General features: G+C 34.8%; 1 protein-coding gene across 1 annotated transcript in view; it reads right to left on the reverse strand.

Annotated features, from left to right (window-relative positions):
- Positions 1-18,026, reverse strand: part of LOC101000355 (protein eyes shut homolog) — an 88,852-nt gene extending 70,826 nt beyond the window's left edge. Inside the window, exons 1-2 of the mRNA XM_021936793.2 lie at positions 16,002-18,026; positions 13,335-13,462 (exon numbers count right to left, since the gene is read on the reverse strand). Coding sequence (XP_021792485.2) covers positions 13,335-13,456 — 122 coding nt within the window. The 5' untranslated portion in view covers positions 13,457-13,462; positions 16,002-18,026. The remainder of the gene's footprint in view (positions 1-13,334; positions 13,463-16,001) is intronic.
- Between the last annotated feature and the right edge of the window lie 1,362 nt (positions 18,027-19,388).

Here is a 19,388-nt window from a genome sequence, read left to right on the forward strand (position 1 = left end):
AGGAGTGTCAGTGCAGTCATACAATTTGAAGTGCCTGTTGCTTTTTAAAAAAATTTATAAAATTTTGTCACTACAATGCATGAGTGAATGAACTTGAAATACAGGAAGTGGGGATCAGACAGTGAAAGAATTTAAATTAAAGGTATTGCAGGGTGTGCAATTACAGGCATGAAAAGTTATACGATAAGACCATGGGAGATGGACTGAGGTGAAGGAGAGGGGAAAATTAGCAAAATCATTATCAAAAAATTTAAACAACCAAAGTGAGTGGATTACCAAGAGGGATGCCAAAGTTATCAAAAAATATCACCACAATGGTGATAAAGAAAAGGTCAGCAAGCTAGATGCTAAAACATTTAGTAAAGGATAAGCAGAAACTGAGAGTAAAGCTACTAGAAAACGAGCCAGGGAGAGGGTAAAGGGGAGAGAGTCAGAGAGAGAGACAAGAAACAGCTGCTGGCTAGGGTTTTCAGAAGGAGAAGGGAAAAAAAAACAGCCTGAATATGGCAACAAGGGCAATGCTGTCTATATACTTCATTGTCTATGGTACACAACTGTAGAAGAATGAATAGTGACCAACTAAGAAGGCTACAAGAAAAACTGTCCTCAGGTTTCAGTGAGAAAAAGAAAGGAAGGTATAGAAAAAATATTCTGGGCTGGGCGTGTGGCTTATATCTGCAATCCCAGCACTTTGGGAGGCTGAGGCAGGAGGATTTCTTGACTCCAAGAGTTTCAGAGCAGCCTGGGCAACATAGTAAGACCCCATGTCCATAATTTTGTTTTGTTTTGTTTGAAAAATTAGCCAGGTGAATAATCCCAGCTACTCAGTTACTCGGGAGGCTGAGGTGAGAAGATTGTTTGAGTCCAGAAGGTTGAGACTGACATGAGTTTGGTTCGCAACACTACATGCCAGCCTGGGTGAAAATGTGAGACCCTCATCTCTAAAAACTGAAAAATTAACATAAAATATTAAAGAAAAAGAAAACATATTGTGGATACTTGGAAAATACTCTGTGGACAAAATGAGATACAGAAGGCACAGTGGAAGAATATTGGATATTAAGAAATATTGGAGGTTTTGCAGAGCATTATGGGGCTAAGGTTCCATTAATCAGGTATGCCAGGAAGACTTAAAGATTTCATGATGTTAATTCACATTTTATGTGCATATGTCTGTATTAACTTATTATATTTTATATGGAAATTAATACATCCAAGGAAGGAAAAATGTTTATACTTATGAGAACATATGTTCTTAAATGAGGCACTTAAGGGGCCAGATTACAGGATACCTCCTATTACCTATAACAGTACCCCAGAATGTAAAGTCGTATTAATAGTATCAAAAGCTACTCTTCATGAGAAAATGGCAACAATGTCCTAGATATTTTTAATAGTTATACAGTTTATGACCAGAATCTGAAGTTAAAAACGATATTTAAACTTTAAAAAACTTTTTCCTATGTTAAATTTCAGAATGATGGATTGAAAAGTTAGCCTTATAAATGTGACTATTGATTTCAAGCAAAGAAAAATGTAGCAGCCCAGCTTTAGAGATAATTAACTCCAAAAGATTAAGCTTTCCTGTTGAATATTATTGAGTGACCAAGTGGAAGCATTCCATTAATTAATAAATTCCTCATGCAAATATGTGATTGCTATTTTAAAAATCATTTTTGAAAATTAACAAGAAAATACAATTTTATTATATGTTGAAATATGTATACCTATGCATTTCTGCAAATTCAGTGTTCTATTCCAAAGTCACAGTGCATACATACTTAATTAGTTGTATTTGTGACATAAACTGAAAACCTTAACTTTACCCATGACTGACATGGTGAGATTTATCACAAGCCAAATTAAATAAATGCTGAGACTGACTTGGGGGTGGGGGTGGGGGAAGGTATGTTAATACATCAAATTGAAATTTAAGTAGTGTAAGTTATAATAATCTAAATTCAGTGAGTAGAAAGCAGGAAAAAAAAATACAATAAGCTGAGAATATAAAAGAGAACATCATTATCCCTTCAAATATCTCAGAATCTGGGAGGAGAAAATAAAAGGCTTAGAAAGCAAAATTCTCGGTAACACAACATTTCTGATTTTTAAAAACATAGTTTTCATATTTTTCTAATATCTATTCAGTGGCATATTTTACAAAGTTTTCTCCCAATTAATTTGGTTAATATAGTTAATTTTCAGACTTGAAAAATTGTTACATTAGAAAGACACCAGGTGGCTTAATGAAACTTCATTTCCTGGTTCATTTCCTGATTTTACTCTAAGCAGTAAAAGTTTGATCCTCCTGATATGTTGAGAATATTGGAGTCATTGCATTCAGTAAAAATTGAGAGAGAGAGAGAGAGAGAAAGAGAGAGAGAGAGAGAGAGAGAGAGAATGTTTGTGTGTGTAAAATGGCAATATTAATAATGTAGTTCATGATAATCTTCAAAGCCAGTACATGATTTTGGTGAATAAACACTTTCCACTCTACACAAGTGGGAAGTATGGTGGAGAATTCAGAAACCTACATGTCAGGTCACAATGACTTTCCCTTCTAAACCTCCATCCAAGAGGCGATCAAGGACTCTAGGAAGCATCACTGGAGCTGTGTCCTGCAGCGCCGTGGACAATGCCACCTGTGTAAGTGAAGTGGAGTACAGAGTCCTGTAGATTTAGCACTGCCTTTGGAGGAATTTCCAAATGTCTATTGAGCTCTGTGAGCTCCTAACAAAACCCAGCACTACTAACTTCACACCAACACTCACAGTCAACCCACTCTGATCTACCTTTGAGGCCGTTAAAATTAATCCCTGATTACCATTACCTCAGATACCCCAGGAAGTCAGCGGTTTCCAAGTCATCCCTCAATGTGTGATTCTTTTCCCCCAAGCAGCTCTGTACACTTCTTTCATATTCTTCTTAGGAATCTCTTTCCTTTGACTGTAAACTCTCAAGTGGTGGCTATTCTCTCTCCCTCTTCTCTCACAGCTCAATGTCTACATGTTGTATAGTTGTCTTTATCTTTTCCTCATGCCCTATCCTCCTTAAAAGCCTTACTTATTTGAAGATGATGCCATCAAACCATGCTACCCATATCTCCTCCTTGTCATAGTCATAGCTAACCTTCCTGAGCATCCCTTCTAATTCTTTAACATTTAACATCTGACTTGTTATATCTTTCTCTAATGTAATCCCAACCTTACTTTCTTTGTTTGTTTGTCTGTTTTGAGACAGAGTTTCACTCTTGTTGCCTAGGCTGGAGTGCAATGGTGTGCTCTAGGCTCACCACAACCTCCACCTCCTGGGTTCTATGGATTCTCCTGCCTCAGCCTCCTGAGTAGCTGAGATTACAGGCATGTGCCGCCATGCCTGGCTAATTTTGTATTTTTAGTAGAGACAGTGTTTCTCCATGTTGGTCAAGCTGGTCTTGAACTCCTGACCTCAGGTGATCCTCCCGCCTCAGCCTCCCAAAGTGCTGGGATTACAGGCATGAGCCACCACGCCCGACAATCCCAACCTTACTTTGTTATTTTTTCCAACTTTATTGAAGCATAATTGACAAAGTTATATAAATTTAAAGTATAAAACGTGATAATGATTTGGTATACTATATATTGTGAAATGATTACCCTTAGTTAACATATCTGTCACCTTGCACAGTTATCATTTGTATGTGTGGGGGGATAGCAGGTAAGATCTACTCTCTTAACAAATTTCAAGTATGCAATGCAACATTTTTAGCTATAGTCATTACTTTGAACATTAATTCCCCAGAGGTTATTCATCTTTTTTGTCTTTTTTTTTTACTTGATACATACCGTTTGTACATATTTATGAGATACATGTGATATTTCGTTTCATGCTTAGAATATGTGATGATCAAGTCAGATTAAGGGCATCCATCACCTCCGGTATTTACCATTTCTATGTCTTGGAAACATTTCAAGTTCTTTCTTCTAACTGTACTGAAATATACAATATTATAACCCTTGGAACACCCTCCCCCATTTCTCTCAGCCCCAACTGCCTGAAAACCAGTATTCTGTTTCTATGACTTTGACTTTAAAAAATTTTACATATTAGTTAGATGATACAATGTTTGTCTTTCTCTGTCTGATTTATTTCACTTAGCATAATGCACTCAACATTCATCCATGCTGTCGCAGATGACAGAATTTCCTTCTTTATGTGGCTGTGCAATATTACATACATACACATGCAAACACATCTCATTCTCTTTATCACAATAGCCAAGGCATGGAGAACACCTAAGTGTCTTCATTATTTCAATATCTGCAAAGTTTATTTATTCGCAACATTAACATCTCCTAGGAGTATATTGTCTCAACTCAAAGATCTGAATTTTCCCTCTAACTCTACAACCTACTCCCACTCTAGTATGCTATATACTACCATAATATATAACTATATTATCTTCACAATGTTAACTTACATAATCTTGATGTTAAGTATTTTATATTCTATGCACAGCCTCATTTCTCTTTCTAATTTACTCCTTGTAGTTCTTTTCTCCCCTAGCGCTTATTCCATCCCACAATCCATTGACCCTACCAACATTTCAGTGTCTGTCATCCCCAACATATTCTCTACTGCCTCCTTGTGTGAATTAGATTACACCTTTTACTTCTATAATCACTTATTGCATACACCCTTAAATCACTCTCTTTCCCCTCCATTGTCATACCCTGGTCAAGGCTCAATCCTACTTTAATTCAACACCCTAACTATTTCTGATGGGCATATGAGTAAACTACACTGGGTTTGAGATTGACACACATGATTGTAGACTGAACTTACTTTAAATTCATGTTCACTTACTTCAAGGAGATGCTGTAGCATGTCAGTAACACTCTATTTTCCTCATACTCACTTTGATTGCTATTTCATCAGACATTGCTGCTTATTTCACCTGAGTCCATCAGAAGACACTTTCCAAATGATTCAACAACCACACATTTAAAGCAACCTATTCTATTTTTCCTTCCATTACAATTCATGTAACATCTGCTATCCTATCTAAGCTAACTCCTCTGCTTGTGCCCTATATCCCAACCCACTTCTACTACTACCTAAAAATAAACTATTTTGAACTTTCCTTAGTTGCCAGTTTATTAGCTTCTCTAATAATTGTCTGTATTTTTCTCATCTTAACTCATGGAGTCCTTTTAAATCTCATATTCTAATCCATTAACTCCTTCAAATATGAGTGTCCCAAGTCTCAGTCTAAAACCTTCCCATGTTCCTATCTGAGCTCAGTGTGATGTAATTTCATTGAGTTACCTGTTTTGATTTCTATTTTTTCTAAGTTAACTTCTTTATTTATTTATTTAGTTAGTTAGTTAGTTAGTTTACATTTAGGGACTACAAGTGTAGTGTTTGTTTGTTTGCTTGTTTTTTGTTATTTTAACATGGATATATTACATAGTGGTGACGTCTGGGCTTTTAGTGTACCCATAACCCAAATAGTGAACATTTTACCCAATAGTACATATTTCATTCTTATACCCTCTCCTACCATCCCACCTTTTAGAATCTCCAATATCTATTATTCTACCCTGTATGTCAATGTGTACCCATTTTCTAGTTCCCACTTTTAAGTGAAAAGTTAGGCTTTTTACTTTCTGGTTCTGAGTCATTTCATTTATGATAATGGTCTCTAGTTCCATCCATGCTACACAAAGATATGATTTTATTATTTTGGGTGCCTAAGTTGTATTTCATGGTGTGTGTGTGTGTGTGTGTGTGTCGTTTTTAATCCAGTCATCCATTGATGACACTTAGGCTGATTCCATGACTTTGCTATTGTGGATGGTACTGTAATAAACATACGAGTGCAGATGCTATTTTGATATAATGATTTATTTTCTTTTGGGTAGATATCCAGTAGTAGGATTGCTGGATCAAATGGTAGTTCTATTTTTAGCTCTTTAAGAAATCTTCATACTGTTTTCCATAGAGATGTACTAATTTATTTTTCTATCAACAGTGTGTAAGCATACCCTTCTCTCTGTATCCTTGTCAACATCTGTTGTTTCTTGACTTTTTAGTAATAGCCATTCTGATTGGTGTAAAATGGCATCTCACTGTGGTTTTAATGTATTTATCTGATGATTAAAGATGTTGAGCATTTTTTTATATATTTGTTGGCTGCTTGTATGTCTTCTTCAAATAAAAAAATATTTCTTCATGCCTTTTGCTGACTTTTAGTGGGGTTATTTGATTTTTTCCTTACTGAGGTGCTTGAGTTTCTTGTAGATTCTGGATATTAGCCTTTCGATGGATGGTTTCCTTGAAAATGTTTCTCCTATTCTATAGGTTGTCTGTTTATTCTGTTGACTTAAAATTATACTACAAGGTTACAGTAACCAAAACAGCATGGTATTGTTATAAAAAATAGACACATAAAATCATGAAACAGAATAGAGAACCACATACCTACAACAAATTGATCTTTGACAAAGTCAACAAAAATATACACTGGGGAAAGAACATCCTATTCAATAAATAGTGCTGGGAAAAATAAAGAATTACATGCAGAAGAATAAAACTAGACCCCTATCTCTTACCATATTCAAAAATAACTCAAGTTAGATTACAAACTTAAACATAAGACCTGTCATTACAAAAATCCTAGGGGGGAAAAAAAAAAAAACAAAAAAACAAACAAACAAAAAAAAAAAACTAGGAGAAATTCTTCCAGACACTGGCCTAGGCAAATAATTAATGACTAAGTTATCAAAAGGAAATGCAACAAAAACAAAAATAGACCAAAATTGAATATAATTAAAATGAAGGTTTCTGCACAGCAAGTTTCCTGGTTTTAAATGTCATGTCTCTGGCACTGGTTTCCAAATTTATATATTTAGCCCTGATAATTTCTCTAAAATGGAAACATACTTGATATCTACTTCAGTATCTCTACTTGGCTCTTATAGGTGTCTTGTCTAACACTTTCAAAACTGACATCTTGTTTTCCTCTTCTGACAACCAGGCCCTTTTTCCTACAGACTTTTCCATTTTGGAAATGGTATTAGAAAACTGTTTAGGTTTATTTCCCAACCTTTCAATTGAGCAAACAACCTTAGAGTTACCCTTGACTTATTTATGTTACTTCATATCTAATCTTTCAGCAAAAGATTGAATTATTCTTAGAAATATATTCCATATCTGATCCTTAATTACCATAATCACAAGTCATCTCGATGGCAGTGTCAGTTACCACCAACTCTGGGCTACATAGTCACAGTAGTTTTCTAAGTGGTCTCCTTTCCATTGAGAACATACACCAACACTCTATTCAATAAAATTGAGTCAGAGTGATCATTTAAAGCAGTATCTGCCTACTAGAATGTAAGTTTCTTATGAAAATAGTTTCTTGTCTCTTTAAATTTTTTTGGTCTTTTTAATGGTTGCAGAAGAGTTTTACTTAGAGTAGGAAAGTTTCTGAAAAATATATAAATATTCTTTAAATTAAATAAATTAGTCATTTAATGTCACAGCCCAAGTCAAGACCTTCTATTTCAATCATAAAGATACAAAATAATTATTACATATAAATTACATAATGCATCAAATAAATTAGTTAGAAAATATTCTATACATAGCATAGTAAAATAATTTAGAAATACAAAAATGAGGTGGCGTGTCCAAGATGGCTGAATAGGAACAGCTCCAGCCTCCAGCTCCCAGCGTGAGTGACACAGAAGATGGGTGATTTCTGCATTTTCAACTGAGGTACCGGGTTCATCTCACTGGGGAGTGCCGGACAATCGGCGCTGGTCAGCTGGTGCAGCCCGACCAGGGAGCTGAAGCAGGGCAAGGCATCACCTCACCTGGGAAGCGCAAGGGGGAAGGGAATCCCTTTTCCTAGCCAAGGGAAACTGAGACACACAACACCTGGAAAATTGGGTAACTCCAACCCTAATACTGCGCTTTACAAAGGGTCTTAGCAAAGGGCACACCAGGAGATTATATCCCACACCTGGCCCGGAGGGTCCCACGACCATGGAGCCTCCCTCATTGCTAGCACAGCAGTCTGAGATCTAACTGCAAGGCAGCAGTGAGGCTGGGAGAGGGGCGCCCGCCATTGCTGAGGCTTAAGTAGGTAAACAAAGCTGCCATCCAAAGGAACGCAGCTGACAGGCCTTGCCATCTCTGTGAACTCCTAGATTTTGAAGACAAAATTTATTCTTTTACTCCTCTTAGCTTGAGTAAGGCTTTGGACAATTGATAAATGTTAGAAAAAACTGAAAAGGGAGATATCTGACTCCCAGCTAAAAAGGACATACGTGGACTTCGAAATTTAAGGTATTTGTAATTCAAGTTTATAATCATTTTCATCCAAATTACTATATAATGCAAGACTTTTTAGTAAACAACATATTTATTGGAAAAATTTCTTATTCCCAACTCATTTCTTACTATGTGAACAGGAGCATAAAGAAATACTTATCTACAAAATAGTAAGCTATTTATCACAAATTACTAGCCACAAAACACTGCTTAGATTACATAATATTAATTCATTTGGATTTTGGATTGTGTGTCAGTTTCTAAAACAGACAGGCATAAAGGCAGTATAAAATGTTCAGCCACCACAATATAGACATTATTATTTGAAAACAACTCAACCTTTAATTTGGGGATATTTATTAATATCTAAGTATTTATTTTGATCATACAAAGAGTAAATATGTATTTCTCCATGTTAGGATACACTGCCATAATGTATTCCTTTTAAATAATCAAATATTGATGATATTTGATTAGATATTTAGTGGTACTTAATTAGACATAAATATTACTTGAAATTATACTGGGGGGCGCACCCAAGATGGCCGAATAGGAACAGCTCAGGCCTGCAGCTCCCAGCGTGAGCAACACAGAAGACGGGCGATTTCTGCATTTTCAACTGAGGTACCAGGTCCATCTCACTGGGGCGTGTCGGACAGTTGGTGCTGGTCCACGGGTGCAGCCCGTCCAGCAAGAGCTGAAGCAGGGCGAGGCATCACCTCACCTGGGAAGCGCAAGGGGGAAGGGAATTCCTTTTCCTAGCCAAAGGAAATTGAGACACACAACACCTGGAAAATCGGGTAACTCCCACCCTAATACTGTGCTTTACCAAGAGTCTTAGCAAATGGCATACCAGGAGATTATATCCCACACCTGGCCCAGAGGGTCCCATGCCCACGGAGCCTCCCTCATTGCTAGCACAGCAGTCTGAGATCTGACTGCAAGGTGGCAGTGAAGCTGGGGGAGGGGTGCCCACCATTGCTGGGCTTAAGTAGGTAAACAAAGCCTCCAGAAAGCTCGAACTGGGTGGAACCCACCACAGCTCAAGGAGGCCGGCCTTCCTCTGTAGACTCCACCTCTGGGGACAGGGCGTAGCTAAACAAAAAGCAGCAGAAACCTTGGCAGAGGTAAATGCCCCTGTCTGACAGCTTTGAAGAGAGCAGTGGATCTCCCAGCATGGAGGCTGAGATCTGAGAACGGACAGACTGCACGCTCAAGCGGGTCCCTGACCCCTGAGTAACCTGACTGGGAGACCTCCCCTACTAGGTGGAGACTGACACCTCACACCTCACACAGTGGGGTACACCCCTGATACGAAGCTTCCAGAGCCAGAATCAGACAGCAACATTGGCTGCTCAGCAATATTCTATCTTCTGCAGCCTCCGCTGCTGATACCCAGGCAAAAAGGGTCTGGAGTGGACCTCAAGAAAACTCCAACTGACCTACAGCTGAGGGCCCTGACTGTTAGAAGGAAAACTAACAAACAGAAAGGATACCCACACCAAAACCCCATCAGTGCCTCACCATCATCAAAGACCAAAGGTAGATAAAACCACAAAGATGGGGAAAAAGCAGTGCAGAAAAACTGGAAATTCAAAAAATCAGAGCGCATTTCTCCCTCCAAAGGAACGCAGCTCATCGCCAGCAACAGAACAAAGCAGGACGGAGAATGACTTCGACGAATTGAGAGAAGAAGGCTTCAGTCGATCAAACTTCTCAGAGCTAAAGGAGGAACTACGTAACCAGTGCAAATAAACTAAAAACCTTGAAAAAAGAATGGATGAATGGATAACTAGAGTAATCAATGCAGAGAAGACCTTAAAAGAACTGATAGAGATGAAAACCATAACATTAACACGAGAACTACGTGACAAGTGCACAAGCTTCTGTAGCCAACTCAATTAACTGGAAGAAAGAGTATCAGCGATTGAAGATCAAATGAATGAAATGAAGCGAGAAGAGAAGCGTGGAGAAAAAAGAGTATAAAGAAATACAAAAATGAATAAAACACATTCTTCTTGAATATCTTACAGTAGAGTAGGTTTTTCTAGTAATTCAAAATCATTTTCATAAAGTAGTCAGCAATATTACAAAAATATTTGATTTTATTTTAATAGATAACTAATAATTTAGTGCACAATAAAACTACTTGTATGGCTAAAGATTAACCATTTACAATATGTGAGTAATCTAACTTAGTGGTTTGTAAAGAATTTCAGCATATTTACATGGAAAGTTTTCAGTTATAAATAACATAATCCTAACTCAAACAGACTAAACCAATGCAGGGAATTATTGGCTCATATTGTTAAACTGTCTATAGGCAGTTCTTTCTTCATAAAGAAATTGATCATTGTTCTGGCTCTGTTTTTAATCCTTTCAGATGTATATCTGTTTTGGCTTTGTCTCCTTGCTGAACTTCATGGTTGCAAAATGACCTCCAGTTGCACAATTACATGCTGCAATACAGTTTCTTAGTGTCACTGTAGAGTGTGACTTTCATTTCCCTTTAAAACCTCTGGTAGGAGTTTCATTGTTAATCTTAAGTGCAGACTTTCTTCCAAATGGTTAAAGTATCAACTTGCAAAAGTGCCAAATATACCTTGAAAAAATTTACCTTCTAGGGCCAAACAAGCAAGTAGGGGGTGAAAAAGTTATCTCACTTTTGTAGACGGAGAGCAGTAATGCTAGAGAAGAGTTAGAGGAATTATCTAGGAATTCCTAGTATTTGGATGGCTAAACCACCACCCAAATACTGGTCAAGTATCCTTTTTTAAATATTTGTTGCATTTTTTGCAATTGTTGTATTTCACAAACTCCATATTATTTTCAAATTATTATCCAAAGTATTACATAAACAATCAAATCATTCTTCTGTAATTTAAGAGAGTCGCCAAAATTGTATTCAATCTGTCTGATACCTCCAAGACATCAATTATTCCTTTTCCTTTCCTATCAGGCTCTACTTGTGTGCTACCTGCTCCCAGCTTTGTCACTTTTGATACTTTACAACTCTTTCTGCTCATAATAATAACATTTTCATGCTAACTTCCCATAGACACCTAAAGCTTTCAGTCTTCTAGGTGGTAAGGAATTTTCTGATTTTTAACTACAGGAGAAAATTAATTTCTTTCTAACTGTATTGCTTTAAGTTACTAGGTACCAAATAAAAATTTCCATAACCAATGTTTCACTGTCTTTCTCAAGGAGGTAATTCTGCTTCAGTTTCTCTCTCATCTACCCATATAAATTTAGATCAATAGCATATATTCAGGTAGGAAACTAGTATCATCATAATCACTCTATTCTTCTCCTTTCCACATTTGACTCCTTTTCACCTTAACACATATTTTTTCTCCCAAATTCAGAAGAGCAAAACTTCAGTAGAAAAGAATAGTTAAACTAGGTGGAAGGTATAAGACAATTTCCCACACTGATGCTGTTTAAGGCCAAGCTCATCTTGACTAACAGTTCTCAAAGTATGGCGTCTCTAGATCAGGAGCATCAGCATCACTTACGACTTTGTTGGAAAGGTACATTTGCAATCCTCATTCCAGACCTATTAAATTATAAACACTAGAGACAAGGAACAACCATTGGTACTTTAGCTCTTCAAGAAGTTCTAATTTCAAAGTGTTAGAGTCACTGACCTCAGAAAACATACCTCATAAGTTAGTAACACACAGATAAATCCTTAACATAAAAGCATTGAAGTCAAGTCGTTTTCATTTATTATTATATTCACTAATATTCTTTGACTCATATGAGAACAGAAAAATAGATTTCAGGATTAATTTCCTGTCATTATTTTTCAACTTCAAACTTAATTAATATTTATTATATCTCAATTATTTCACCTGAGCCAGAGTTAGCAATTTTCTTTCTAATCAGTCAGTTTTATGTTTGTGGAGGAAATGTGTCTGTTTTTTTTTTTTTTTTTTTTTTTTTAAGTTGATCATTTTTCTAAGTACATTCACTAACATACTACCATATTAAGGCATAGAAATAGAATTGTAAATTAAAAGTAAATGTTTCTAAAGGGATAGCATTTAGGCTTACTGATGAATTAATACACGATTGAAGGTATGCAAAAATTTGACCGAATGGGTTAGAATTTTCAGTATCTTGATATAATGATGAAGTTTATTGTCACTTCTTTTGAAAAAGTCACATTTCAAAAGGTTAATAAAAAAAAAAATCTTTAAATTTGGATTCCTTTGAAATAGATTAAAGTATTGTACAGTGTGAAGTGGATGCATATTCTAAGTTTCTTTTCAGTGTGTTCCAAGGCTATTCTGTACCCCACATGTTAATTTTCTGCTTTTATGAATTATTCTAAAATTTTGAGGCTACTTACTGCTTTTCAATAATGCCCAACAGAATTTACTTTAAGCAGCCAGATAAAAGTCAAGCAAGTGTGAAGAGTACAAATTGTATTTCTTAATGATGTGAGAAAATGTCTATAAAGCTATTTAAAATTGACTAAATTATATGCCCAGATATTTAGGTCACTTCTGCCATTTATAAATGAGTAATCTGTGGCAAATTATTACTTAAAGATATAATGAATTCCTAAAAGTCTGCCTAAAGACCCTAACTAATATCTATCTGCTGAGGTCTGTGAAATACAGGAAGAAATAGTTATTCTATTATTTTAAAATATTTCAACACTATGTGTATAATAGAAATAATACTATGGAGACATACATCTCTCTTTTCTTTCTAGACCTTCAATTATTATTTGGTTATATTAAAACCTCCATTATGAAACAAAGTATTTGTTTTATAACCATACACCTAAATTATGCTTGATAATTTCTCAAATATTTATTTTAAATTAATACCATAACAATTAACCCAAAACATGGAACAAAATTTTACTTTAAATTAAAATAGAATATTATATATAATTAAGTAAAAGTTAGGGTTAAAACCAGAACATCATTATATTTTTATTCACATGACTTAAAAATCCATATATTTTATATTAAAAATAAACAGAAAATTAATTATACCTGCAACGATAATCTTTCTCACATTTCTTAAATGTAGCATTATTCTTCAAAGGAAATGACTCACATGATGTTTGAATGCTCTTACAAAGCAAATCTGTAAATATTGGTGAACAGATGCACATAGCATCCTACGAAAGATTAAAAAACATTTTTACAAAGTAGTTTGGATATTTTAAAGGTAATGAATGGGTTCTTACCTGGAGAAGGGCTAAAACTATTTTCATGAACTTGGAGTAGAAATTATCTGTCAACATTGTGGCAGATTCTATTTTCCAAAATGTCACAACACCTTCTCCCATCTCACACAGTCTTCCTGCTATGTGAAATCAAAACTCCTCTATTATGAGTCAGGGTCTACATTCCCTTCCTCTTGAATGTAAGCAGGACTGTGACCATGGATAAAAGGATGCTTTAAACGCCATATAGATTCTATCTAATTATCTTAGGGTTCTTGCTCTTTGAACCCAGCCACCATGCTCTCAGGAAGTGCAGGCCACACGGAGAAATCATGTTTAGGGTTGTGGCTAATAGGCCCAGTTGTGGGCCAAGCTAACAGCCAACATTAACTACCAAACATGTGAATAAGAGAACTTTCAAGATGAAGTCCAAGTCTAGACACTTTCTGATGGCAACCTCAGAGGGACTCTAAAAAACATCTTAGCTGGGACAAGTCAGTTCACAGTATCATAAGAGATAATAATAAAATAATTATTTTAAGCCACCGAGTTTTGGGTTGACTATGCATAGAAAATAAACCATTGGCACCTGAAACAAGTCCATGCATCCATGGGCAGGTAAAATAAAACAAAATTAAATTTGCTGGGCAAAAGTTAATTTCACCTGCATTCAAGATACACTCTAGTCATCATATTTCTTCCTCTTGCTGCCCTCCTTATTTTTCCTCTCTTTTTTCTTTATTATCATTATCATCAACATCATCATCATTACCATCATTTTCATTATCATATTTATCTGAACAACAAGATGTATTAAGTGATTCCAAGGTGAGAAGCCCAGATACTTAAAATTGATGATTTTGCTTTTTTCTGATGGAATCTAATAAAAATTTATTTAATTTAACTCAAAACTAACATTGAAAGAGGTATATAGCTTGCCCAAGCTCATACATGGCAGCAATACAAATGATAAAATGTACAATATTCCAAGTAATTTATCTACAAAATAATTCTTCTCAATGTAATAATGAATAATAGAGAAGGAAAATAGAATTAAAGTACTTCTATGAATTAATAGTTAAGCACACATCCGTTAAAAGTCACGTCTTAAGATTCTTTTAACTAGTAAAGTTAAAGAATGTGTTCAATTGTTCATTATTTTCAAGTTTAAAAGCAAAACATTTTAAATGATACTATTAATAGTTCTTCATAGATTATTGTACTAGTTTTTTATTTATATAACAACTTTTTATTTATATAGCAAATTATTACAAACTTAGTAGCTTAAAGCAACAACAACAACAACAACAACAAATCATTTTCTTAGAGTTCCAGAGGTCATAAGTCTGAAAAGTTTCAGAAGGCTAAAACCAAGATGTCTGCTGTGTCCCTTCTGTAGGCGCTACAGGAAAATGTTCCCCTCACTTTTCCAGCTTATTCTAGAAGCTGCATCCATTTTTTTTTTTTTTTTTTTTTTTATGGTCCCTTCCTCCATGTTTAAAACCAACCTCATTACATCATCAAATCTCCCTTTGACTCTGATTCTTCCATCTCTCTCCTCTATTTTAAAGGACCCTTGTGATTACACTGGATCCACCCAAATAATCCAGGATAACATCAGCTGATTAGCAGCCTTTATTCCATCTGCAATCTTAATTTCCTCTTGCTGGGTAACATAGCACAGGCACATATTCCCAGGATTAGTGCATAGACATGTTTATTCATTTTATTTTTATTTTATTTTTTGGTGCAGGATGAGGGGCATAGTCTGCCTACTAAAATAATAGTTTCCTTGATTTTTAGAAGAAGCATATATTATTGCTCTTTGCCCCTGTATCTCCAAATATTTGGGTCTAGTATACTGTACATTGGTAACAAATCTTTGCGCATGGTAGAAGTAATTTCAGGTGGAGTAAAAAATGTTCTTCTATAAGCTTTTATCTGTATATTATGTTCTATATAATTTAACTAATTCTTCTCAGCAAAAGTTCAGCAATTTTTTTTTGATAAAATAGACAGTTCTCCAGGGGAAAAAAATTCTTTTCAGAGTGTTAGTAACAAAACGTTCAGGAGGTTGGAAAAATAAACTCTTAAATTTCTTTACAGAGTTAATGATAAATATGAGTCTAAATTGAAAGACAGTAATTTGTGAGAACTGCTAACAAAATATTTCCTACTCTTATTTATTCAAATGTTAAATTGAAAAGTTAAAGTATAACAATATTGAATAACTAAAAGATGAACAAAATGCAGTAAGTAAAAATGAAGAGTATACAAATTTATATTCTTTTAAAAGGCAGAATACCGATGGAAGAGCAAATTTTTTCCTATATCAATAGGAAAAACTAAAATAAGTAGATTATTCTTGCTTTTCTGAGTTTAACAATTAAACTACCTTATTGAGAATTCTAATTATTTATTCTTTTCAAATTGCTTGGTAATAGTAAAAAAAATTTGAAACCACTCACTTGTATGTTAGATTGAGACTTACATTTGATATTTTGATGCCGTCGGTACCATTCTCACACAGTATTAATGAACACTCACTGACATCAGTTTCACCATTTTGGCTGGAAGATCCTTTTGGGCATTCATAAGTGTAAGCAGAGCTGCTATTTGGGCAAATTCCTCTTTTCCAACAGAGCAGAGAAACACAAGGTTTTGTTGACACCTCACAGAATGGACCTTAAAAAATCACACACAAGAAAGACATAAAAGAAAAGGAAGGAAGGAAAGAAGAAATGAACATAGGTATGTAGCAAAACATTCTAGAAAATTTCTCTAGAGTTCATGAAATATTTTTCTTTAACAAATTTATTGCAGTGTAAGTTATATATTATAAAATTCATTCACTGCAATTCTACAATTCAATAAATTTTGCAAATGTATAGAGCTACTCAAGCATCATCAGAATGCAGTTTTAGCAAAATTCCATTACCCAGAGAAGAGCTCTGTTGTTGTCAATCTTTGTACCCAAACCCACTTCCAGGCATTTCATTAGAAAGGTATGATGGAGTATGTGGTCTTTTGTGATTGACTTCTTTTGCATAGCATTTTTTAAAAAGAATTTTCATGTTGTATCATGTATGAGTAGTTGGTACTTTATATTGCTAAAGAATAATTCACAATATACACAACATTTTGTTAATCCATTCATCCTTCAGTGGACATCTGTTTTCAATTTTTGGTTCCTATGAATCATGAATTCATATACAATTATTTGAAGGAATAGATATTTTCATATTTCTTGAAAAGATTCCCAGGAGTGGAATTGCTGGATTTTATGGAATATTCATGTTTAACATTTTAGGAAACTGCTAACCTGTTTTCCAAACTAGCTGTGCCATATTAACATTCTCATCAGCAATGTGTCAGATTTATGTTTCTCCACATTCTTGCCAAGATTTGATATTGTCCGTTTTCTTTATTGTAGTCATTCTAGTGAATGTACAATTGTATCTCACTGTGGCTTCAATTTGCATTCACTAATGACTAATTATTTTGAGCATCTTCTGGTATGTGTATTAATCATGTGTGTATCTTCAAAAAGGACATGTCTATTTAAATCTATTAACTATTTTTAAATTGAGCTATCAGCTTTCTTATGATTGAGAACATTCTTTGAGTGGGTTCTTTGTATATACTGAATAAAAGTCCTTTATGATATACGTAACTTGAAAGTATTTTCTCCTTGCCTTGGCTTTCCATTTTCTCACTTGTTGACATTTGGATAGCAAAAGTTTTTATTGAATGAAACCCAATTTTATTAACTTTTCCTTTATTTAATTAAGTCAATTTGTCATTTTTATATCATATCTTTTGGTGTCATATAATTGGTGTCTAATAATATTTTGCCTAACCCAAGGTCATGAAGACATTTTAATATATTTTATAATTTCAGCTCCTCTGTTTAGATTCCTAATCCATTTGATTTATTTTTTATATGGTGTGGGATAATTATTTAGATTATGTGGTTCACATATACACATAGAATTGTTATGACACTGTTTTCTTTTAAGACTGTCCTTTCCTCATTTGTATGTTTGTTTAGCGACTGTTAAAACTGACCTATGATAAATATGAAAGTTGATTTCTGGCATATCAATTATTTTTTCCTGATTTATATGCCTTTTTATGTGCAATAACCCACTGACCAGAAGAATACATAATGCATATAGCTATATGGTAGGTTTTGAAATTGGGTAGTCATTCAACCTTTCCTTCTTTTTTTCCAAAAATCATTTTAGCCATGCTATGGATTCTTTTTGTAGCTTCCTATAAATTTTTCTATGAGCTTGTCAATTTCTACACAAAGCCTGCTGGAATATTATTAGGAATTTTATTAAATCAATAGATAAAATTGGGAAAAATTTCCATCCTGACAAGATTGAATTCCAATCAATGAATATGCAATGTATCTCCATCTTTTTTACTATTCTTGCAATTTTCTCAACATTGTTGCATAGCTTTAAGTTAAAGTCTTGCATTTATTTGTTAAATTCATATCTAAGCATTTTGATGGTCTTGTAACTAGAATTGCTTTCTTAATTTTATTTTTGAATTTTATTTTTATTTATTTATTTTTTTCAGTCAGAGTCTCACTGTGTTACCCAGGCTGGAGTGCAGTGGCGCGATCTCAGCTCACCACAACCTCAGCCTCCTGCATTCAAGTGATTCTCCTGCCTCAGCCTCCCAAGTAGCTGGGACCACAGGCATGCACCACCATGCCTGGCTAATTTTTGTATTTTTAGTAGAGATGCGGTTTCACTATGTTGGCCAGACTGGTCTCGAACTCCTGACCTTGTGATCTGCCCGCCTCGGCCTCCCAAAGTGCTGGGATTACAGGTGTGAGCCACCACACCCAGCCTTGAAATATTGTTTTTAATATATAGAGAAAGGCAAATGACTTGTGTATATTAGCTTGTAATCTGAAAACTTTATAAACCCGGTTACTAGGGGGATTCCTTAGGATTTTCTACATATTAGATTATGTAATTGGTGAATAAAGACAGTTTTACTGCTTTCCTTTCAACCAATATGTCCGTGTGTGTGTGTGTGTGTGTGTGTGTGTGTGTGTATGTGTGTGTGTGTGTCCAACAAATAGCCTGGAACCTCCTATGTTCCAGTGTTAAATAGAAATGGTGAAAGTAGATATCATTGTCTTGTTTCCTAATTCTTCAGAGAAAGAGAAAAGCTGTCATCCTGACACCTTTAGGATGATGTTCCCTAGACATTTGTCATAGACGCTTTTCATCAGGCTGAAAGATTGTTTTTCTATTTCTAATTTGTTGAGAGTTTTTATAATGAACAGGTGTTAGATTTTGTGATATGCTTTTCCTGCAACTATTGTGATGATTATGTAGGCTTTGTCCTTTATTATATTAATATGGTATATTACATTAATTGACTTTCAGATATCAAAATTATCTTCAATCCCGGGAAAAAATTGTACTTTATCAGGATAGAAAAATATTTTTATATGTGATTGGATTCAATTTTCTCATATTTTGGCTGAGATTTTCTATCTTTATTCATAAGCGATATTGGTCTTTAGTTTTCTTGTGGCAACTTTGTCTTTGGTTTTGGTATGAGGGTAATACTGGCCTGATAGCATGACTTCAGAAGTGTTCCTTTCTCTTCTCTTTTTCCTTTTCTCTTCTTTTAAGAGATTAGTGCCAGTTGGTGAGAATTAGTACTAATCTCTTAAATATCTGGCAGGCCTATATGAATTTTCCATTTCTCCTTGAGGCATTTTTAGTAATTTACATATATTTAAGAATTTATTTATTTCATCTAAGTCGTCACATTTGTTGGCCTAATGTTGTTCACGTTATCTCCTTATAATCTTTTAAATTTTGAGTGGTCATTAATGAGTCCT

The sequence above is a fragment of the Papio anubis genome, chromosome 6 (assembly GCF_008728515.1).
Source record: "Papio anubis isolate 15944 chromosome 6, Panubis1.0, whole genome shotgun sequence".
Classification (NCBI taxonomy): domain Eukaryota; kingdom Metazoa; phylum Chordata; class Mammalia; order Primates; family Cercopithecidae; genus Papio; species Papio anubis.